A 25,036-nucleotide genomic window follows, 5' to 3' on the forward strand; every position below is an offset into this window, starting at 1 on the left:
AAATAGTAAAGAGTGCTAACATGAGGGAACAGAAAAGTAAAGGAAAAAAATCCCGTTTAAAACAACTGTAGGGTAGTGGAACTCAGTCTGAACACCCAATTCCTTAACTTAATTTTTAGTATTGAAAACTAATTATCGAGTTGGTACCCCCAAATCTTTTATTCAATAACTCACTTCCAATTTAACGATGGCATACCATGGCAGAGCATTCTGACTGCCACACATAACTGCTATACATGGCCTTAGACGCCCCACCTGCGAGGTACTCAGTCGGGGAAGGACACAAGTCTTGTTTTGGAGTGGATACCATACAAAACTGGGTGGCCCTAATTCCCTTTCTCTGTACATGTCTCCTAATTTCATAATCAGACTCCGGGACAGGAAGGGACCATGGCAATGACGCAGCTAAAAAACTCCTTTAAGGTATTTCAGCTGCCCTAACTTTGCTTTGATGCTTTGGAAGGGCAAAGCTTTCACTTGGATGAGGTCTTTTTATTTTCCTAGATCCAAATCAGAATGAACGAGAATGTGCCTAATGGTTCCTAAGAGCTCTCTGAACATGGTGGGGTGGGCTTGGGGGGAACATGATGGGCAGTCTGAAGCCAGATGCCCCCATCCACAAACGGAAACAGATCTGTTTCGATACACACGCAGCAGTAAACCTACTTGTACTAATCCTAGGCAGGCAATATCCTACGAAAGCACCAGGTAAAAAAGAATAAAATCAGTTTTTTGACTTTGGAATTCATCCGTATTCAGGGAATATCCTAAGAAGCAGCAAAAGAAGAGCAACCAATACCTACAGATAACTATGGCAATAATCATAGCGCTGGCTGACATTTAATCAGCACGTACTCTGTTAAATCCTTGCTAGATATTATCTCATTTGTTCCTCACAGCAATTCTGTGAAACAGATAGGATTAACAACTCCATCTAACAGGAGAGGAAATTCAGACACTGGGTGTTAACCCAAGGTCATGCCAGCCAGGAAACAGGGGAGCCAGAGTTCAAACCCAGGTCACCACAGTTTACCCTCTTAGCCATTAGGTGGTAGTGCTTAATCAGCTCAGAGGTTCACCTATAGGGGTGAATACCAACGTTTTTGAAAACATACATGACAAACTCGGTTCAGGTTATGACAGCAAAAAAAAAAAAAAAAAAAAAAAAAAAAAAAAAAAAAAAAAAGTGACCTGAAATATTTATTTGAAATCTATAAAATGACCTCTTCACTATAAATTACATTCACCTGATTTCATTCTTCTGACATGTCACTATATATTTAAAATTAAAGAAGGTAAGTTTTGCCACATTGCTAAATTTGGGACAAACGTAAGGTATGATAGATAATACTTTGAGAACGAGGAAAGCTTATTTCATGGGGTGACTTTCATAGTCACTAAACGGAACAACTCACACATTTCAGTAATACATTGACTCTACTATCAGTTTTCATATATCATTTCTATAGTGGTGTACGAACAGCTGCTCATCTGATTTATCTGCCGCTTAGCACAATCAACTACTTACCTTTTTAGTTCAGGAGAATTAAAAGAAAACTCATTACACCCAAAGACAGCTGAGAAGTTAATGAATCTGTAGATCAGAACAAATTAAGACCTATTAACTATAAAGAGCCTGAAATGCCAATATATAATATATTGGACACGTAGCAGCCAGCAATCATCACGTAAAACGCTGATACGCTGATGAGCAAAGAAAGGGAACAGATCCTAGAAACTGAGGACCTTGTCCTTTTGGTGGCGCTGTTGCTATGCACTAGTGTCAGGAAAACGGAACTCCTAAAATCGGCCACTGAGAACAAGAAGTTTTGCTTTTCCATGATCAAGCTGCTAGAAATTTGGGGGTGAGGGAGAGAAGTGAAGCTAAATAAAAGAACAGGAGATAAGATAATCCTGCCACGTTAAAAGGTAAAGACAATATTTTCATGGTGTTATGTAAAACCTATGAAAATGGCAAAAATGTTGCAAGGTTAATCGAGACCATAAATAACTTTTCTGAGAACCTCACCATATGCTTGTAATTTTATTAAGTGCATTTTGCCTTGTTTTTCTCCAAATATTATGCTCTGCAATGTGCTATGTTGATGGATGCATGCGATGAACATTTTTTTTTTTTAAAAACAAGCTGAGGAGACTTACATGCTTGATATTAGATTACGGGAATTCTTAACTTGAAGGAATGATGGTTTTAGGGTTTCAGCTTACAAACAGCATGCACATGAGGCACGCTCTTCTTGAATCTCAGGTAGAGGCAGGACAGAGAAATAATGAAATACTGATATAATAAAATAACGAAAGAGCTTATTTGTAAAGCTCTGAGGGGATAAGTCTGGATTTCAGTGGTTAAGCTCACATGAAAACAAGCACAACAGAGCCTCTAGCTCTCCTTACAGCCTTCAGTAGTCACAAAAAGGGGAAATATCCTAGAAATCTTTTCTGATCACTCAAGTGGCCCTTTGAGGAGAATTACTTCGGGGGAGCAGTAGGTAACAGCTCTGAGCTTACTCTGCTAGGCACTGGGCACATGCATCTCCTGCACGCATTCAGTTCTTACCGTGCCAATACGAGGAAGGCCTTTTACGATTCCCATTTTATAGGCCATCGTGCCAGTAAATGGCAGAGCTGGGATTTGAGCTCAGGTTGGCTGAAGCAGAGTCTAGATTCTTTTGGGCACTGCAAAAAGCTGTTTCTATTAATAGCTACTCTTTTTCCTTAAAAAGAAACCATAAACACACACACACACACCAGACATGGTTTTATGCTATTGTCAGTCAAAAGCCCTCACCAAAATAAAATTCACTCAAGAATCCATTATAAGCAACTCCTAGTTCCCTTCCTAAGGCTGCCTAGAGCTGAGTTTTTGAATAAATCTCATGAGGGCTACTCCTAACAGAAACCCTCCAAAATTGATTACTTGTAGCCTGGTTTCCAGAGAAGTTGTAAAGTATTGTTTTAATTGAATTTGGTTCTAAGTTAGAAACTTTGAAAAATTTGTCTGTCAAAGGCCAATGGATTTCTCAGTAGGCTTGATTTATTTAGCAAGAGATGCCTACAAAAGCCAATTTGCTATGAGAAATATGGTTACATTTAATTACACTTTTAAATGACTAATTTATTATATCTAAACACCTTTTAAACAGTACATATTACTCTGAACGGTACAGATGCTGAGGAAAGCTGAGGAATCAGAGCTTGTAGTAAACACAATAGATTTTGCTAAAGACTCTTCATTTTACTCTGCATGGGCTTTCTGGTTTCAGATGGCAGCGTGTGTGAAGTCATTAGGTAAAGATGCTAAATTGAATGTGACCTGCTTAAATCTCCTTTTTAAACAATTGGTCATCAAGCCCTGTCCAGAGAGAGATTTTTCCTTTGTCTGTATATTTAATATCCATTTAGCAAGTCTTGAATGTAATATATTACCTACATCGTTCAGGGTTTATTTAAACAAAGCAAAGCTGATGTTTATTTTGGAATTTTGATGAGAACTACCTTATTGTAGAGTGAAAAAGGAATCTTTTTAATATTACTGATTGATTCATTCTGTCGATGACTAACAGCCAGTGACTGAGTGTGACCTCATGCCAGGCACTGTGCTCAGCATGGTACCGCCATCAGGGAGCTCACAACCAGGCATGGGGCACATTGCTAACAATGGCTCCCTGATGTGGTAAATGCTAACTTTGAGACTGAAGATAACGGGAACCCGCAGAAGGAAGAAATAATTCTGTGCAGGGTGGTGGAGCGCCAGAGAGGGTTTCACGAAGCAGCGACATTTGAGTTGGGCCTCGGAGAACAATGGAGTGTTCCAGGTAGAGAAGCGGGACGGAGGGTCTCCCAGGCTGAGGGAAGAGCATGATGAGCAATGACATGACTGACATGATCTGGACACAGGGCATGGCAGTGACGGGCATGGTGCGTGCTGTAGCTGGAGTATGGGGGCCTTCTGTGTGTACGTTGGTTAGGGGTGGGTAGTGATGGTAAGACAAGCAAAGACTCATTTCAAGTTCTGTTCAAGGTGATGGAGAAGCAAGGACACCAAGAGGAGGTTATCCTGTTCAAGGAGAGACTCCACCCCCGCCTCCATAGATTTAATTCTGTTCCTTTTCAGAACTTGGAATTCCTTTCCCCCTCTTTCCACATGGTGAGCTTACACTCATTCTCGAACTCTGGCTTAACTGTAGCCTTCTCTGTGAAAGTATCCCTGAAACCAGCAGTAGAACCAACTGTTTCTCTGACGTGGGCCTCTCTTCTACGATCTATTATGGAACTCTTCTTTCTGTCATCACTCAGTGCCCTGACTTACAGTGAGATGTTGACTCTCCGCCTCTCTCCAATATGGTGAACATCTCAAGGCCAGGTCAAGCTTTATTTGTATCCCAGGCAGAGATCACAGCATACTGTACCGCTCAAAAACAAAAGCAAAAAACCAAATATGTGGAATGAATTAATGTGAGACAGATAAACCAGGCTGAGGTGAGAGTTAAACAGTACCCCAGCTGGTCTTAAGGGTTGCTTCAAGTTAACACACTCCTTACTTGCTTACTGAAGGCCCTTGATCTGTAACAGAACTAAATTACTTTCTTTGAGATTTGCAGACCACCGGCCTTGAGGAGTGAAGGACCAGAAATTTCCCAGGCCGCAAAGGCCAGCAAGTCTGCTGGAAGCCACCTTGGCTTTCTGAGGAGCTCAGTAATTTTGTAGCAAGATGTTGTTCTTTTTCAGGTCACACAAATGATTTTACCTACCTCCCTTTGCGTTATCTGCAGACCTCACCCTCCTTTGCGGGACTGCATGACCAAGATATGTTGCAGGCCACTATACTCCCTTTGCTATTTACTGCCTTAAACCCCTTGAAAAACCCCTGGGCCAGGCAGAAACCTCCGAGGTGGCCTTTGGACAAGAGTCCACCTTCTCCCCAGGTGGTTGGCCTCCTGAATAAAACTCAAACTCCTTTCCAATCCAAACTCGTTTGTTGAGTAACAATCTTTCAGGTGACAGGCAGCTGAACTTGGGTTAGGGAACAAGAGTGTCATCGAGATATTCCTGGCTCTAGTGGCAGAAGGGAAGGTCTGTCTCTCACAATGAGGCTTAGAGAAGGGCTACAGTAGGCTATGTATGGAGAGATCATCACTTACAAGGTACAAGGATGTGTGCAGAGTGCATTCAGGAAGTTATAACTTGGATAGAAGCATGGAGTGAAAGGTGAGGAACAGTGAGAGATGAGCAGGGGGAGAGGAGCAGGCCTCAGATCATGGGGGGCCCTGTATGCCAAACCAAAGAGCCAATGGGAACTAGGAAAGGCTTTATGCAGGGAAGAGGTAAGATTAGATCTGGGCTTTAGGAAGATCACTAGTGTGAATAATAATGATAATAATAATGACAACCTTAATTTACTAAATGCATATTATGTCTCAGATATAGTGCCAAGTGCTTTACAAGGTCACAGCTTGGATTTGAACCTTGGCCATTTGACCTCAGAGCAGATGTTCCTCATCATCAGCTGCTTGGATGGGAGGTACAGAGGTACCGGGAGACTACTGAGGGAATGTGGATGAAAAATAAAGTGCCAAGGCTATGGTGTTAGGTAGGGAGGAATAAAATCTTGAGGATTCTTAGGATTTGGAAATGAAGAGGTGGGAGAAGTGGAGATGTCCTCCAAATTTCTGGTGGAGTGCCACCGTGGATGGCAGCACCATTGAGATACACGAAAAGCAGGATACCATTGTGATAAATAAAGTTAGGAGTTCGTTCATTTCTTCTTTTTCACTCTCCCTGCACAACTTCTAAAGAGAAAGGCATGAGCTCTCAGAAAGACTACAATGGTTCTTGTAAATTGATCTATTTAAACTCTATATGAGCAACAAGATGCAGAGTTCATTAAGAAATGCAATTTTCCATTTGGTGATAGCTCCAATATTGAAATAGACTGAATTTGATGCAATAATAAACATATCTTATGAATACCAAAGGTGGGCTTTTCAATTATTTTCGTTGTCTGAAAAGTAGACTGTTTTCAGTTTCTCATTTGGTCAAATGGAGGGGTTATTACGTTCATTACTAATGGTGTTATTTTTGGCTGTATACTTTTAGAGGAGAGTAGTTATTGTGCATGAGAACTTTAGTCCTTGCCAGCACAGGACGGTGATGAGAACATAGTATCCAGGGCAACCAAGAGCTCAGCCTTTTCAGTCCATAAATAATCATTCCTCAGTTTGCCCTTTGTAATGTTGGTCTCCAAGCTACTTCATGACAGAATGAGCTTGTTCAGGAGGCCACTGTTCTCTTTCTTACTTTCCGTTTAATTGACTGCTGAGGAATATTTTATAAGAAAGGCAATATTTCAATTTCACTGTAAATTGTATTGGCAAAAATCTGCAACTTACTCTTATGTTCTTAGACCTGGCTATAAGGGTACTCTGAGTGACCAGCACACAAGGGTACTTTTGTTGGATGGGTAGATACTCTTTGGCACCAAGGCTGCTTGAGGCCTTATACATGCTTGGTCATTTAGTTTAATGAAAAACTAAGGCAAGAGAAGCCTGGAGGGTGGGCAAAGTAGGGATAAAAAACACTCATGAAAACATCCTTCTTCCCCTACATCTCCTTAGAGCCAATCTGAATTCCTCCTCCATGAAGATGTGTATGTACTCTCCAGAGCAGAAATGTCACCATCCACTGGATATCCATGGCACCCATTTGACAAATTAAGTCACACATTGAGAAGTCACCCTATCATGATGGCTAGGAGCTCAGACTCAGGAGTCATGCCAAGCTAAGTCTGAATCACTCAAGAGTCTCAGTGTTCTCATCTGGAACAGCGCTTACCACATACCACAGCAGTAAGGACTGAGTTAGATAACACATGGAAGGCCTGGTGCCAGTGCCTCTGAGATTGCTAACATCTACAAAGACGCTGGAGACTTGGAAAAAAAAATTTTCTTGGAAAGAAAATTGGAAAATTAATAAATATTTAATTAGATACTTAAAATACACGTTATCCACTGTCAACTACACTTGAATTCAGCTTTTACATAATTTCATATAAATATAAATCAAAGTTACTTAATTTTATATTTCCCTTCAAAAATTATATAGTAAAAAAGTAATATTTACTGTTGGATGAAAGCGTATTTTAATATGTTTGATTTGATGTTGAATGTGGCCTTATAGGTAAATATAAGTAAATTATAAGTAAATTTCCTTGGGCCTATGAAGGTCTTAACATGTCTCTAGGTGCTTAAAGAAATAGTAGCTTTAATTACCACTATTGAAATACTGCTTTTACTATTCTGCCTTATGACATTTTTAAAGCTGCTTAGGACTGTTCTATTAGCGTTTCTGCTTTGTCTTTCCAATTCAGTCATAAGATCCCCAAGGCCAGAAGTGGGGAAAACAGACTGAGTCAAAAAACTGGGCTCTGCTCTGGGCTCCACCACTGACCAGGTGTGGAAACTTGGGCCCCGGAGAGTTTACTTCCTTCACCTGAAAGACAGGAAGACTTTGACCTGATCCACCTCCTCTGCTGGTCCACAGTGAGGACGATGGGCCATATTTAAAAGTGCTTTAACTGTATAAACATACAGGAAAAGGTAAGCTGCTGAACCGTCTGCAGTGCCTACCATGGCCGTCAAACACAGGGAGGAGCAAATATCATTTTGTTCATTCATTTAACAAATACTGAGCCCTCTCTATGTGCCAGGCCTGTGCTAGGAGCTGCGGATGCAGTGAGAGACCCAGAATTGACAGTAAAATGATTCTTTTTTGCTTTCAATGTATGTTTGGACATATCACCACACAATGAGCATACATTATCTGAAGGTAAGTAAGACAGTTTAAGAAAAGACAATGCCCTCAGGCCTAAAATACTATTTCAGAATGGGCTCTGAATATTTCTTTATTTTATTTTATTTTTAAGTAATCTCTATACCCAACGTAGGGCTTGAACTTACAACCGCACGATCAAGAGCTGCCTGCTCTACTGACTGGGCCGGTCAGGTGCTTCTGAATGGGCTCTGAATATTTTTCATGGGCAGTGTTCTCATGTTGGCCCTAGTTTTCCCAGGCAAGGCTGGGCTGTGTTAGAGAGAAGTTTGCTCCTCGTTAAGGTATTAGTACACAAAGACCCAGAGCCCTGGACTCACAGGTGGCAGGCAGGAATTCCAGGTGGTGGTGTCGTCACTGCTGGTACTAATGCTGACGTTACAGTTGTCAACCTGGGATGCACTGAGGCCGTGGGAAGCCCCCGTGTCCTCCAGTTCTTCATTTTGTTGCCGCCGCAGGCTTGCCAGCATTTGCAACTCAGATTCACTCATTTGGCTGGGCTGATAATTTCTCCAGTCATATTCCTGATCAAGAGAGAAAAAAGTGACAGAGCAAAGGGTCACATGCCTGTTCTTAATTTATAGATGACCAGCACATGCTACTCTACAGCCTTAACCCCTTCGGTGGCTCTCCTCCACTCCCCGAGGCCCCAATCCTTAACGTGCCCTGATACAATGCCTGCCTCACCTGCTGCACCTTGTCTTTCTGCTCCTGGCATATCAGCCACACTGTCGCTCATTAAAGTCCTCAAGAGCATCAAGCTTGTGTGTGCCTTAGTGCTAGCCCGTGAGGTCCATGTGCTGGCTAACTCCTAGGTGCCCTTTAGATTCCACACTGTGTCATCTCCCAGGGAAGCCTTTTCTGACAATCACAAACTGGGGCAGCCCCTTCACTAAGTGCTCTCCTGGAATCAGAAGGTGTTCATTTCTAGCATTCATCACAGTTGCAGTTACATCATGGTTTTTGGCATTTGCAGGTGGTCTACAAGCTCTACAAAGGCAAACACAATGACCACCTTACACTCACTGTATTTCCCCTGTCTGGTGCTTCACCAGTATTTGACTAAACAAAAATTCAAAAAGTTTTTTTTTTTTTTTAAAGATTTTATTTATTTATTCGACAGAGATAGAGACAGCCAGCAAGAGAGGGAACACAAGCAGGGGGAGTGGGAGAGGAAGAAGCAGGCCCATAGCGGAGGAGCCTGATGTGGGGCTCGATCCCATAACGCTGGGATCACGCCCTGAGCCGAAGGCAGACGCTTAACCGCTGTGCCACCCAGGCGCCCCCAAAAAGTTTTTTTAAAAAGAAAAATCACTTTCCATTTAAAAGTCCAGTTTCAAAATACTGATGAATTTCATCACCGTGAACATTATGACCAAATACATTCAACTTGCAGTAAGATTGAAAACGACTAATGCTGATAAAAGCCATCAAGTAAAATTTAATCTTAAAATGGGAACATGTAAGTTCTGAAAGCCAGAAAGACCTCACAGCTATAATAAACACTTCCACTGATATGGACTTTACTATACATGTAATCTGTCAGGCATTTTTCCCCCCAGGAATACTACTACAAATCTTTAGAGGCTAATGTAAATATTCTTTCAATGTACAGGGAAGAAACTGTCATATGGAATTTTCAAATCCTTCTCTTTCTCTGTGATCTAAACCAAGTTTGATAGCAAAGTTAATTTCAACATCGGTGAAATGTTAGTATCACATTTGAGTAGTGATTTACATCCAGGACTGCCATATAACTTAAAAACAATCTTGAAATTTTCTTATCCATTTGCAAACATTGGTTGTGCTCAAAAAGGTTTGTTTCATGGGGCCCCTGGGTGGCCTAGTCGGTTAAGCATCTGACTCTTGATTTCAGCTCAGGTCGTGATCTCAGGGCTGTGCATCGAGCCTTGCATTGGGCTCCATGCTGGGCATGGAACCTGCTTGGGATTCTCTCTCTCCCTCCCCACCCTCCACCTCCCTCTGTTAAAAAAAAAAAAAAAGGTTTGTTTCATGACACACTAGAATCTTTTAGATATTCAAATCTCTACACTTACTTTCTCAGAGGACCCTTTGAGACAGCTACTGCCTTCTCTTCTTTTCTGCCTCATAGGGAAGAAAAGAAGAAAAGTTAAGAAAATATAATTAAAAAAAAAAGTCTTGGTGTGTCTGTGAAGTTTTAAATAAACCACTATCATTATCATAGTTTGGGGATTATCAAAGCTTGTGATCTAATAATGTAATGTAGAGATTTTCTGGAAAGTTGCTGGTGGAAACTCATTTAAGTTTTACAACTCATGGCTCCAGCAGCCTGGCACTCTGAGAGGTTATACAATCTCTAATAGGAGATTTCATTAGTATTTAATATGTTTTGAGAGTTCCTGGGACAAAACAGATATCACAAGAAGAACAAAACTTGTATTTCAATGAAAGACATTAAAAAAAAAGAAAACTAGCACTAATTTAAGTTCAGAAGAAATAGTTGGGGGAGCAGTAAACACAAGAAAAGATGCTTGACATCATTGTCATTAGAGAAATACATATCAGCACCTCAGTGAAATCCCATTCACAACCACTAGGACTGTTATACAAAAGTTCGACAGCAACAAGTGTTGGTGAGGATGTCAAGAGATTGGAATCCTCACACATTGCTGGAGGGAATGTAAAATGGTGCCACCACTTTGGAAAACAGTGCGGTGGTTCCTCGAAATGTTAAACATCAGTCATGCAAACCAGCAACTCACTCCTAGGTATATACCCAAGAGAACTGAAAACACATGTTCATACAAAACCTTGAACACAAATGTTCACAGCAGCACTATTTGTAACAGCCAATAGGTGGAAACAACCAAATGTCCATCAACTGATGGATAGATATTTGTTTATCCATACAATGGAACGTAATTTGCCCATGAAGAGTCACAAAGTACTGACACATGTTACAACATGGATGAACCTTGAAAACATGCTAAGTGAAAGAAGCCGTAGACAAAGGTCACAGATTGTATGATCCCACTTATATGAAATGTCCAGGATGCGCAAATCCATAGAGACAGAAAGCAGATTGGTGGTTGCCCAGGGTGGAGAGAGCAGAAATGGGGGTGCAGCCAGTGGTGTGTAGTTTCTCTGGGGGGGGGGTGATGCGAATGTTCTGAAATTAGATTGTTGCAGTATTCGGTGAATATACTAAAAACTGAACTGTACTCTTAAAAAGCTGAATTTTATGGTATATAAGTTATAGCTCAATAAAAACAAGGTAGTTCAGTCATCAGATGTGAAAATAAGACTAGCAGCTTGACTTTGGGCTCAGCGGTGAACAGTGACTTGCTGGGCTTCGCTTCAGTTTTTCTGTCAAGAAATGGAATGAAGTGTTCCAATGTGTCACCTGGGCATGTCATTTGGCTCGTTGTTGCCAACACACTTTTATAATGAGAAAGGAAATCTTATTTTCATTTTCACAATTTTTCTTGAGAAAGCTTTAATCTGTACTCAGTATGATTAGTTCATCCATTCATTTTATGTGTTTAATCCACAACCCTGTATCGTGCCTCAGGTACAACCCTAGGTGTTAGGACAGAAAACAGAGAACGCGCAGTGGTTAAGCCAGAAAGCTCTGAGTCTGGGCCCTCGTCCCACCAGTTATCAGCTGGATGTGACTGGGCAAATTACCTAACCTTTCCATGCCTCAGTTTCTTCATCTGTAAAATGGGACCATAGTATAACCCTCACATGATTTTCGATGGGCTAAATGAAATAATGCATGCAAAATGCTTAGCCTAGAACCTGACAAACAGCTATATGAAGGGTCTCCAAGCTTCTGATATGTCCCTCCATGCAAAAAAGTTTGAGCATGTGCCCTCTAATATATGTTTGTTTATAAATTAAACACATGTATAACTATATTAAACCAGTGTAGCTACTATAAAACATACAGAAAAACAGAAATTAAAATGGTTGAACTTAAAAAAATGGAAATAGTTTCAACATTTTCTTCCTCAAGCCCAATGGATGGTTTTTGGTGCACACCTCCTTGGGTGAGTACATCCCTCTTAGGAGGAGCACTGAGTTGGTCATCAGTACATGTGCTCCCTGTTATTATTGTTCTTTCTTCTCATTTTCTCTGTTCCCCACCCCCACCCCTCATAGTCTCTCATCTATTCTGTACTATGCCAGGACTGCGAGTATAAAGAAAATAAGACAACCCTCTGTCCTTGTGGATCTCACAGTCGAGAAAGGGAGACAAACAGGCATTATAAATCAGAGTATACGTTGTACCCTGATCAATACTACAACACAGATACATCTAAGATGCTTGAGGAACGCAGCACGGCCCTGACTAACTGCCCCTCAGATTTGGAAGACGCCTCGCAGGAGTCCAAGGTGGCATTGGATAGTCATTAAATTTGTTGACAAAGGGAATAAGTGGCCTTCAGAGGGAGTGAACTCTCTCCACCACTAGAAGTACTGAAGCAGAGGCTGGAGGAATGGCGACTGCCAGGAATATGGCAGTCATCTGTAGTGGCGGAAATGCACTGATTGGTTCACTTATTAGTTTACTCTACAAATACTTACTGAGACCCTATTATGGGCCAGGAACTGTTGATGCTAAGTCTGCTCAGAACTCTGAATTTCCACGAATTTACTTCCTACAACAGTGAAATGTACTCTGACAACAGGTGAAAATGAGCAGAAAGAAGCGACTTTCTCCAGGGTCATGAATAGAGAAACTGGTGGCAGAGACAGGTAATTAACTTAGTCCCCCAATACGTTCTTGATCTGTAATCTCTTAAACCATTTCAAAATCACCAGAAAGGCTAAATCACTTGAATTATATATTTTTCAAAAGAAGGCTTGCAAGAAAGTCTTGACATGAAAGGGGACTCTAGCACAAGATGGCATCTAACTAAGTTATACAACTTGTGAGAGGCAAGTGTCTTATCTAATTCTATCTCTAAAAGGCTCAAAATGTTATGTATGATCCAATTTTGTCTCAAAATATCCTTGTAGGTAAGAAGGGAGACATTATCAGTTGGATTTGTTTTAGGAAGGAGGTAATGGGCTCAAGGTTATACAGTTCAGCTGTGTTCAGATTCCCAGGTAAGTCCTTCCCTCATGAAGCCAGTTGAGCCACTCATTTTCTTTGATCTTCAGACATTTTTACAAAACTTTTAAATTATGTTATGTTAGTCACCATACAGTACATCCCAAGTTTTTGATGTAAAGTTCCATGATTCATTACTTGCGTATAACACCCAGTGCACCATGCAATATGTGCCCTCCTTAATACCCATCACCAGCCTATCCACATCCCCCACCCCCTCCCCTCTGAAGCCCTCAGTTTGTTTCCCAGAGTCCATAGTCTCTCATGGTTCTTCAGACATTTTTAGAAGCCTAACACAGTGAAGTCACAAAGACAAGTGAGATGTGGCCCCGCTTTCACAGGCCTTACCATCTAATAGAGCAATCAAGAGCTAGAAAGAAATGAGCATAAAATAAGGTAGCATAGGGGGTGCTTGGGTGGCTCAGTTGGTTATGTGTCTGACTCTTAATATCAGCTCAGGTCCTGATCTCAGGATTGTGAGTTCAAGCCCTGTGCTGGGCTCCACATTGGGTATGAAGTCTACTTAAAAAAAAAGGTAGCATATTACTTGGATATAGTACTAGTTAATCACACAGAGTCCTGATCATGATTAAAGAGGAAAATGGATAATTCCAGCAAAATGATAAAACACAACAAACAAAAGTAACCTTACAACTTGATGCCCTTTGCCTAATCCCTCTTCTCAAGGTATTAAGGCAGAATAGCTTAATCCATCAAACATGTGCCTATAGAATGTTGTGAGCCTTAGATAGGAACTGGTTTTACTGAACCATTCTAAGTTCTAAGGTTAAGTTCACAATGGTGGTGTAGAGCCAAAATGAGACACGGCCACGGGTTAATAAGATCAGGTGAAGAAACTCATTCCATTCTATATGGATGGGAGAGTAATAAAATTGGGAGGAAATTGGGCTGTTATTTTCATTCTGTAACCTATAAAATCCTTGAGACTCTTTCTGAATCAGGTTTGCGTTGTAACAGTGCCTGACACCCATAGCACAGGGGACACCATGTAAAAAAACTCTTAATAAAGGTCTACCGAACTATCCCTGACTCTTTGTATTCTTTTAAGTAACACCAAGATACAGAAACTGCTACTACAAAGGGGATGGTGGGTGTTAGAACAGAACATAATATAAAAGGCATGTGAGGAAAGGGAGATATACCAAATAGTCTGGCATTTCAGAAAAGAGAGAGGTCACCTCTTGTAGGATCAGTCAAGCTTCACGGAGGAGATGGTCTCTAAGCTGAACCGTGAAGGATAAGAAGGGTGATATGACAGCATATTCTAACCATCAGGCAGAACAACATGGGACAAGCTAGAAGTATGGAGCTTACACTCATAGAAAGAATTACGTAGACTACAACTACTAATACATACTGCTTCAGAAATGAAATCAGCAATAGAGTTCCCAAATAACAAGGCTGGAAATACCTAGAATTTAGAATTTATTTATTTATTTACTTTAAAGATTTTATTTATTTATTTGAGGGAGAGAGAGAACACAGAGGAAGAGTGAGAGGGAGAAGTAGACTCTCTGCTGAGCAGAGAGCCTGATGTGAGGCTCGATCCCAGGACCTTGAGATCATGACCTGAGCCGAAGGCAGATGCTTAACTGACTGAGCCACCCAGGTCCCCCGGAAATGCTTAGAATTTAAAAACCTTTTAAGACCAAATAGCTTCAACTTCCCTAGCCAAGTCTTAATAAAAATCTATCAAAAGTTATATTCTTATTGGATCATATGATATCTCTATTTTTTATTTTTTGAGGAATCTCCATACTGTTTTCTACCCAAAGAAAACAAAAACATTAATTTGAAAAGATATATACACCCCTATCTTTATTGCAGTATTATTTACCATAGCAAAATATGGAAGCAGCCCAAGTGTCCATCGGCAGACAAATGGATAAAAATGTGGTACACACACATACACAGGAATATTAGCCATAAAAAAGAATGAAACAACATGGATGGATCTAGAGGGTATTAGGCTAAGTTAAATAAGTCAGACAGAGAAAGACAAATACCGTATGATGACACTTATATGTGGAATCTGAAAAAGAAAACAAACAGACTCTTAAATAAGGAGAATAAACTGGTGGTTGCCAGAAGGGAGGTGGATGGGGGCATGGGGGAAATAGGTGAAGCAGTTTAAGAGGTATGAACTACTAGTCATAAAATAAGTAAGTCATGGAGATGAAAAGTACAGCATGGTAAATATAGTCAATAATAATAATATTTATGGTGACAGATGGTGACTATGTTTACCATGGTGAGCGTTTAGTAATGTATAGAACTGTCAAAACTCGCTATACACCTGAAACTAATATATTGTATGCCAACCATACTTCAGTAACAAGTTTAAACAAAAGAAATAAAAAAGACATATTCTTAGTAGCTCCCATCAACAGAATGGATAAATAAGTGGTGTGACAGTCACACAGCAGGACACTATACAGCAGTGAAATAAGTTACATATTGAATCTCATAAAAGAAATGCTAAGTGAGAGAAACTCAGTACAAGAGGGTATATATGGGTAAAACTAGTCTTGGGTATTTTGGCAGAACTTGTGAAGGGACAGTGGCAGGAAGGGATACTGACAGGGAGCACAATGGGGCTCCTGGGGCACTGGCATTGTTCTCTTTCTTGATCTGGATGATGGTCACATGGATTTGTTTAATTGGTGAAAATTCATCAAAGCATATGTTTATGATATGTGTACTTTTCCATGACAAAAATGACAAAGAAGTCTAAGACTCAAAAAAGATTTCCTAGGAGGTATATTAGCTGTTAATCACCGGCACTTCACTCTGGACTGCCTTAGTAGGGGCAAAAAAGGCATTTTGTAAATGCTGGGGAGTCAATATCACTGCTAGTTTCAAATTTGTATTATTAAGAGTTTTGAAGCTGTAATTAGAAAGTTTCGTAAGTTTTTCTGAACTCCAACATCATAGCAAGAAAAGTAGCAGAAGTCCATTTTCCAAAGCTAATTTTAAATCTCAACTGGCATTTTAATATGAAGATTAATCTTCTCTATTGCTATTTGCAGACAGCAAAAGTATTGCTACATTGACATTTTAAATATGAGCTGATGGTAAATTAGCGTTCCAGGGCTTCTTCACCAACTAGCACCCCTTGAAGACTTGTTTCAAATTCCTGAGCACATATCCCATAAGAGAATTGGCCCTGATTCGCTGGGGACGCAGGCCCATGGAAGAGAAGAATGAAGAGAAGACAGAAATCTCAGGCATGAGCCTCAAGTGACACATGCTTGAGGAAATAACTCATTCACAATGTATGAGGGCTATCAGCATATCTCTTCACCATGCAAAGAGGTAATCGAAATGTAAAGACCAAGCCACAGTACAACTTGAAAAACTTTGCTACACTGAAGGTGTCAACTTAACACAGCAGAAATCAGGAGGCAGGCTGTTAGACGGAAACAACTGGTCGGAATCTAGATTGTGTTTTACATCAATGGCATTCATGTTGACCAAGGCTTAACCAGACCCAGTGCCACCTCCGAGATGTCTGTCACAAACCTTTTGGCTTGTAACCCGGAGACACTTCACAACCTGACTCAATTCACACTTCATCATCTCTGCATACTAACCCCTGAAGAATGTCTCAGGTAGAGAATTCTTGGGTAGTTTAAATCCAATAGTGGCAAAAGTAGCTTTCTATCTCATAGATGTGGTGCTCTCTTTTGGAGGGGAGGAGGACAGAAGTATGTTTTTTACAAAAGATTCTTATATCGATGTGCTGTATTTGTAAAGAACACCCTTTTCATCCATGACTTCCACACAATATATTTCCGTACATTTTGTCTCGGTAGTCAGCCTGCTAATTTTCAGAAAGAATTCACCGACAACCACAGCTGAACTCTTAATTAACTTTAAAGTGAGTTGATAAACAATTTGTAATTTCTCAGCACCTATCTACTGAATTCAGGGTACTTCTTGAGTTTAACAGTCAACGATAGACTAGAAGGAATCTAGTAACACCAAATGGAACAGGTTTTATATCATATTTAAGGATATGCCTTGTATATGGGGTAAGCACAGTAGTCATTCAATACATGGTAGTTTAAAATATTATTTAAAGAACCAGGAAGAAAACGATTATTGTACCTGCTTACAGGAATGAAAATAGCAGAGGTAAGCCAACTGATGTTTCTGGAGTGGGAAGATGATAACCTTAAATTCAGATTGTTTTAGAACGTAAACAGTTTGGTTGTACTATAGTAATGGCAGATATACCAACAAACGTGCGTGCTTTTGCATATTAAAATACTGTGAAGTGTGGCACCTGGGTGGCTCAATAGGTTAAGCATCTGCCTTCAGCTCAGGGCGTGATCCTGGGTCCTAGGATTGAGCCCCACACTGGGCTCCCTGCTCAGCAGGGAGTCTGCTTCTCTTTCTCCTTCTGTCTCCCCCTACCCCCACAGAGCATGTGCTCTCTCTCAAATAAATTAAAAAAAAAAAATTCCTGTGAAGCTTAAAGAGGCAATAGAAGTTAAGTTGCCGCATGATCACAGATTTTTTTTGAGAGAGAGAGCACGTGTGCTGGAGAGTGGGTTGGGGGTGGAAGGGTGGGAGGGGCAAAAGGAGAAGGAGAGAGAGAATCCCAAGCGGGCTCCATGCTGAGGCTTGATCTCACGACACTGAGATCATGACCTGAGGTGAAATCAAGAGTCAGACGCCTAACTGACTAAGCCGCCCACATGCCCCAATCACGGAAGTTTTTCAGTGACCTATAATTGCGGGCGGTGGTCCAGGGCAGTGGAAGGTGAAGCAGCTCTTCTGGCCAAAACTCTTGGGTTTGACACTCTGCTTTGTCACTTACTAGATGTGAACTAGCTAAAGCCTCTCTGCTTCCTGGTCTGTCAAACAGGAATAAGTAAGGCCTCTTGTGAGGGTTGGAGATGGAGACTGGACAGAATGCGTGGGGCACCATGTAGATGGCTTGGCATATGGCAAATGCCCTAAATCCTTAAATTCACAAACAAGGTTCTTGAATCAAAGACCTTGATCTCAATGGGTCAGGAAATACTGTCAGCCTAGGGCTTCCTCCATAAAATAGGAAAATGGCAAGTATGACTTGTTTCCTTAAAATTAGGAAAACCAAGACATCAAAGATGTTCAATAAACATTTGACTAGTAGGACGCTAACCTTAGTATTAAAACATTGGAGAACTGAGAGTAAAAAGTTATAGTGTGTTTGCTTAACAACTAATGTGTTTTCATTGATTCATACTTCTGATAGTCTCTTAGTTTTTGTCAGGTCTTTCCATCGAAAATTTCTGAAACTTCTGAGAATCTGAAACTGCTCCTCTTTATTAGAGTAACTGGCCCATTGCTTGGAGATATGAAAATGTCTTAATGACTTTTGCAGTTCCATATCATCATCCAAAATTTGGACCATAATTCCATTTTTAATTTTTTTAAGATACTTCTACTCTGGACCATTTTGCCTTGGTCAACAACTAAATTAGACACTTGATGCAAAGAGTTTGTTTACTCAAAGGAAACTACTCTGTAGCATCAGCAAAAATTTGGACTGAAAAAAAGTCAAAAATAAGAGGGCTAGGAGCAAATTCCACCAGGAAAATTTCTATGCTTAATGCAAATCCTTTTACTGGTAGCACCAAGGTTATTTAATCACTGAATTTTGTAGCTTCTGCTATATCCCCAGCAGTGAATTGACAGATAATACTGAGATAATGACTCTTTTTTTTCAGAGGCAAAGCAAGAGTATAGTTTTGACAAAACATGAAATCACAAACTCTTCTCTAAAGACTACTAATTGGTAGGAGTGTCCAATGTAATAAGTGACAAATTCTCACCATGGTTAACACTATGGTTTATAAACTGCTACTAGTCCTGTCCACATTTAATTCACCCCATCAGCCATGAAGTTACGGATCTCTAATTTAGCTCTGGGAATAAGGCAGGCACACAGAGGGTGCTCCCTGGGGGAATGACTGGAGACACACCAGGTCCTGCTTCTAAATATTATTCTCTCTTCAGTGAACATTGAGAAAATACCAACACGTTGCCTGGCAGAAGTGACCCATTAATTCACTCTTATGTTAGCACTTGATGCAATTCTTAACAGAGGACAAGAAACGCACATAGCTTTCCCTTATTGAACAGTACCAATATTTAGTTTCTGGAATTTTATTGAATTTGAAAAAGTTTGCTTTAGAATGCTAGGCACACTGGTTTACATTTCTAACTTCTCAGACATGGGTAGAAGAAAATACCTGGTTGAATTATGGGCTAAGTGTTCTACATGCACTATTTCATTTGATATTCATTATAACCCTATGGAATAAGTATTATTATTTTCTCCAAGTTGACAGATGAGGAAACTGAGGTTCAAGGAAGTTAAAAGGTGTGTTCAAGGTCACATAAGTAAAAAGAAGCAAAGCCAGAATGAAAATCTAGGTCTTCCTGATTTGAGCTGGTGTTCTGAGCCATAGTGTCCACTGCTCTTGACTGCTCAGAAGAATGAAAATGTAGATAGATATGCCCTAGAGCTCTCTTTGGGTAAAGTCCCGACGGTGGCAAAGGTGAAGGCTGTCTATCAGGTGGCCCAGGAAAGGATGAGGCCAGTGGTCACCTGTATCAATAGCCTTGGAAAGAAGGAGAGTCACTGGGTGAATCTGCATGGTTGGGCCAGGATGATCGACATATGTATAGCACATAGGGTAACCTAACCCCCAAACAGATGTTTTGTAACAATGGACTACTGTTGTAACTGAAGGAAGTCAGGGGCCAGACAGACATGAAGTCTTCAAACAATGGGTTATTATTGGAAAGACAGCTGCAAATGGCATACTTGAGTGGTAAATTCAAAGAGAGACAGATGGCTTCCCTTTGAACACAGAGTATTATATACCCTAGAAAATGTAGAACTTTATGTAATGGAACAATTCCTTTAAAACTCTAAAATGATTTACAAATTCATTTTCTTCTAAGTTCGTATAGTACAAATTGCATAGAATAGTAAATCTCTATTATTTCAAAAAAATACAGGCTCAAGTTTTATCAGGGAGGCAGTCAAACTAATTCTTTTTCATTATCCAAAGGAAAAGGCTTGACAATTAAAAAAAAAATTACACCATGGCTTAAAACACTTACAGAATGTCCTTCCATAATTCAGTTTTGATTTTTCAAAAATGAAATGTGAAAATTAAACTCAAAAGTTCTATAGTATTCATAATTGTTTTTCCTATAAAATCTCATGTCTTGTTTTTTTCTAAAAATACCTGAATTTGTAACTGGTAGCATATTTTGTCTTTCTTATGAAAATAACCATTCTTTAATAAGCTCAAACTTTTTCTGGAACCACAAAGCCTGTTATATATGTTTGTTTGTTTAAAGACGCACATAATGACATTTACAGGTTTAAAATGATTCATTCAAAACTGTTTGAATGCAGTTATACATGTGGAAAAGTTTAATTACCAGCTATCTACATGGTTATGGTATTACCCAGAGGGCTGTACTTGTTTCTTTATTAAAAATATTTGAACTTAATAATAGGGAACTCTTATTTAAAGATGAATAAAACATTGCAAGGAAGAAGTTTACCAAGTAGTTAGTAAATCAATTTCAGTAAGTGTTCCTTAGAATTACTAGTACTCTGGCATATCAGCGGATTAGGAGAACAGTTCTCCTGCACCTTCTTTTGTAAGAGCCTTTAGCTGTCCCTTGTCATAAAGTCGCTCATGTTGGCACTTTGTGAAAGCAGATTTCCTTTTTCGAGATTTATTTATGTGTGTGTGTGAGAGAAAGAGAGCACACGAGTGAGCATGGGGCGGGGGTAGAGGGGCAGAGGGAGAGGGAGACTATCTCAAGCAGATTCCCTGCTGAGCATGGAGTCTGCTTCGGGGCTCCATCTCACAACCCTCAGATCATGACATGAGCCAAAATCAAGAGCCAGACACTTCACCTACTGAACCACCCAGGTGCCCCATGTGAGAGCAGATTTCCAATGGGGTGTCCACTTACAATTCCTGATTGCAGTACCTAGATGGCTGAGTTGATGGCTCAGGTCTGCTCACAGTCTCCCAGAGCCTGGCGAATTACATGACCATCCTCCCTGTTGCTAGGTCCCAAGCCTGAGTGTCATCCTTGATTCTGCCTGTTTCTTCTTCCCTATATCCTATCAATCCTAGCTCCTAGTTATTCTGAGAATCTGCCACTTGTCTTCATTTCCACTCTGACCTACCAGAGTGATGCTTCACTGCTTTTTCTGCTTCTATTCCTGCCCTGTTGCATCCATCCTTGACACAGCAAGAGGGAAGTTTGTTAATGTAAATGTCATTGCTTCAAACCCTACAAAGACTTGCCATTGCATGTGGAATAAAGGCCACCCTCCTTACCGTGGCCATCCTGATCTCACATGATCTGGGCCCTGTGTACTGCTCTGAGCTCATCCTCCACTACTTGCCCCTTGCCCGTTAGCCCCAGCTACGTGGGCCTCCTCTATTCCCCAAAGATGCCCATCTCAGAAGCTTTGTACCTATTATTTCTGCTACCTGCAACAGTATTCCCAGGTTCTTTGCATGGCTGGCTCCATCTTAAATTTTAGATCTCAGCTCACATATCATCTACTCGGTCAGATAGTATCTAAAGTAGCCACCATTCTGGCCAACCCTATTCTCTTCTTATATTACCTTGTTTTTGTCGTCCCACACCCTTATCACAGCTTATAATCACTTTATGTATTTGTTTGTATGTCTTTATTGTCTGTATTTCCTAACAGAAAAAAGACCCCTGAGGAGACAGGCCTCATCTGTTTGGGTTGTGTATCTCTAGCACCTGGAGGAATACCTGGCCTGACAGGCCCCCAGCAGAAGAGGAGATGCTGTCATCATCCAGAACAGCCATAACTCATCATCTAGAAGTCCTTTATTTTATTTATTTTAATTAATTAAATTATTTTTAGAGAGGGAAAGTGGGGGGAGGTGCAGAGAGAGAGAGAGAGAGAGAGAGAATCTGGGCTCCATCTCACAACCCTGAGATCATGACCTGAGCCAAAATCAAGAGTCAGACACTTAACTGACTGAGTCATGCAGGCGCCCCTAGAAGTCCTTTATTTTAGAAACCCAGCTTAGGTGGTAGAAACCCCCATACATGTCAGTGCTCTACATATGTGGACTACAATGCTAGCTAGCAGAGGTAATTTCATACCTGTATTCATATAATATTAGATGGACTCCCAGTCCCAGGATAACTGTCAAAATTTTCCTCTTGCCTCTAGTACATTTCCTATGTGTCATACCAGTAGAATCCTTCTAGGCCTGACTGAGCTCATCATGTCTGTGTTAGAATTCACTACTGGGCCACAGTAGTTGAAGTATTAAATCTTAAAAGAAATAGTGAAAGAAAGAAAAGTTTTTCATTCAAATGAAACCCATTTTTGGGGGCAATTACGCAAGAAAAAGAAATAAAAGACATCCAGATTGGAAAGGAAGTAGAATTATCTCTATTTGTAATGACATGATCTTGTATATAGAAAATCCTAAGGAATTCACAAAACACTATTAGAATTAATTAATATTCAGCAAGGTTGCAAGATACAAAATCAATATAAAAATAAATTGTATTTCTATGAACACTGGAAATGAACAAATAAAAAATTAAATTAAGAAAACAATTCTATTCACAATAGCATCAAAAGATAGGAGTAAATTTAACAAAAGAAGTGCAAGACACTTTTATGTTGAAAATTATAAAACATTGCCGAAAGAAGTTAAAGACACAAATAAATGGAAAGCTATCCATGGACTGGAAGGCTTAATATTGTTAAGATGTTAAGATATGTCCCCTAAATTGATTTATAGATGCAATGCAATCTCAGCTGCCCTGTTTGCAGAAACCGACAAGTTGATCCTCAAATTCCTATGGAAATGCAAAAACAACCCAGAAAAGGAAGGACAAAGTTCAAGGAGTCACACTACCTGATTTCAAAGCCTACTACAAAACTATAGTAATCAAGACAGTGTGATGCTGCATAAGAATAGACATATAGATAGAACAGAAATAAACTTTTACATGTACGGCCAACTGATTTCCAAAAAAGGTGACAAGACAATTCAATGGGAAAAGAACAGTCTTTCAACCAACAGTCCTGGTGCAAGTGAATATTCACAGGCAAAAAAAAAAAAAAAAAAAGCAGTTGAACCCCTACTTCCCACTAGAGGCTGAAATTAGCTAGAAATGGATTATAGGACAAAATTTAAGAGTAAAACTATAAAATTCTTAGAAGAAAACACAGGAATAAATCTCTGCGATCTTGGGTTAGGCAATGGCTCTTAGCTATTACACCAAAAGCATAAGCAAGAGAAGAAAAACATAGATAGATTGACTTCATAAAATGAAAAACTTCTGTTCTTCAAAAGATAGCCCCAAGAAACAAAAAGACAATTTGCAGAATGGAAGAATATATTTGGATATCATGTATCTGACAAGGAACTTGCATCCAAACTCTTACAACCGGACAATAAAAAGACAAATAATCCAATGAAAAAATAGGTCAAAGATTGAATAGGCAATTCTCCAAAGGAGATATGCAGATGGGCTAATAAGTGTATGAAAAGATGCTCAACATCTTCAGTCATTAGGGCAACGCAAACCAAAACTACATGAGATACCACTTCACACACACTAGGATGACTTAAAGGAAAAAGACAATAACAAGGTTGACTAAGGTGTAGAAAAATCCCCTCAACTTGCCTTGCCTGTGGGAATGTAATATGGTGCAGCTGCTTTGGAAAACACTTTGGCAGTTCCTCAAAAGTTAAATATAAAGTTCCATATGACCCAGCAATTCCACTCCTAGGTATATACTCAAGAGGAATGAAAACATATGTCCATACAAAAACATGCATATGAATGTTCATAGCACCATCTTTCATAATAGCCAAAAAGTGGAAACAACCAACTATCAACTGATAGATGAATAAACAAATATGACATATCCATATAATGGATTACTATTCAGGCATAAAAAGAAATGAAATGCTACAACATGCATGGAACTTGAAAACATTATGCTAAATGAAAGAAGTGAGACACAAAAGGCCACATACTGTCTGATTTCATTTATGTGAACTGTCCAGGATAGGCAAATCCATAGAGTTAGAAAGCAGATTAGTGGCTTCTGGGAGTTTGGGGGAAGCAATGAATGGGGAATGACTATTAATGGGGATGGAATTTCTTCTGGGGTGATAAAAATGATCTAAGATGAGTAGTGATGGTTGCACAACTCCATGAAGGCACTAAAAAAGGCTGAATTCTATACTGTGTGAATTAAATATTAGTAAATTATTAAAAGTCACTGCCATGGGTTTCTGGGATCTGGGGAAAAAAATCCCTTTGTGGAGTTAGCAAGCACACAGCAGTCTTCTGAGGAAACTTGTTTCAGATTCTTAGCTGCAGTTATTAAATGGAGAGAATGTCAAGTATTAGCACCCTTTTCACTATGACCATGAATCTCTTCTTTAAATGATGTCTCTGGAAGAACACTCCCATTCCCACTGTAAATTCACCCTGAAATGGGGCAGAGTGCCGATGCCTTCCATAATTTTACATCCTATTAAACTGAGGTTATCGCATTCACACATGTGAGCCACAGATCGTGATCCTGTGGGTTGTTAGAGATCCCATTTTCTTAGCCTGAATTTTGACAGAGGTCAAACCTCCCTGCACAAATGGTAAGCAGTGCCTTTGTGCCTTTATTCCCTCAACACAGATAAAGCTCCTTCCCTCTGCCATCCTTCTGAAGGGATTGCTTCTTGGCTGTAAAATGGAATAGTAAAAATGGCAATGCTGCATACAGGGCGCCTGAGCAAAATCACAGGAGTCACGGGGCGCCTGCGCAAAAGCCCAGGTGTCAGGTGAGAGCTTTGTAACCTGCGGCGAACAGCTGTGAGAAGGGTCTCCTGGAGCAACCCGAATAGTCTCTGTGAACTGGCTTATCCTCAAAACCTCTCAAATGAAGAAGATGGGGAAGGGAAAGTCCCCTGCTCTCTCTCCAACCTTTCATTTTCCCTTGGTATCATCAGAAAGCACGAC

General features: G+C 40.1%; 1 protein-coding gene across 26 annotated transcripts in view; it reads right to left on the minus strand.

The window, feature by feature from the left end:
* The window catches only part of CFAP20DC (CFAP20 domain containing), a 239,537-nt gene that overhangs the window by 51,243 nt on the left and 163,258 nt on the right, over positions 1-25,036 (minus strand). For 14 of the 26 annotated variants that reach the window (XM_048226477.2, XM_026501148.4, XM_048226471.2 and 11 more), the window contains one exon: positions 8,166-8,369. In XM_048226477.2, the coding sequence (XP_048082434.2) occupies positions 8,166-8,369 (204 nt within the window). Of the gene's footprint in view, positions 1-8,165; positions 8,370-9,902; positions 9,948-25,036 lie in introns of all 26 variants that reach the window. The other 12 variants (XM_048226470.2, XM_026501139.4, XM_048226473.2 and 9 more) reach the window with 1 other exon arrangement.

This window comes from Ursus arctos, unplaced genomic scaffold, assembly GCF_023065955.2.
Source record: "Ursus arctos isolate Adak ecotype North America unplaced genomic scaffold, UrsArc2.0 scaffold_14, whole genome shotgun sequence".
In the NCBI taxonomy this organism is placed as follows: domain Eukaryota; kingdom Metazoa; phylum Chordata; class Mammalia; order Carnivora; family Ursidae; genus Ursus; species Ursus arctos.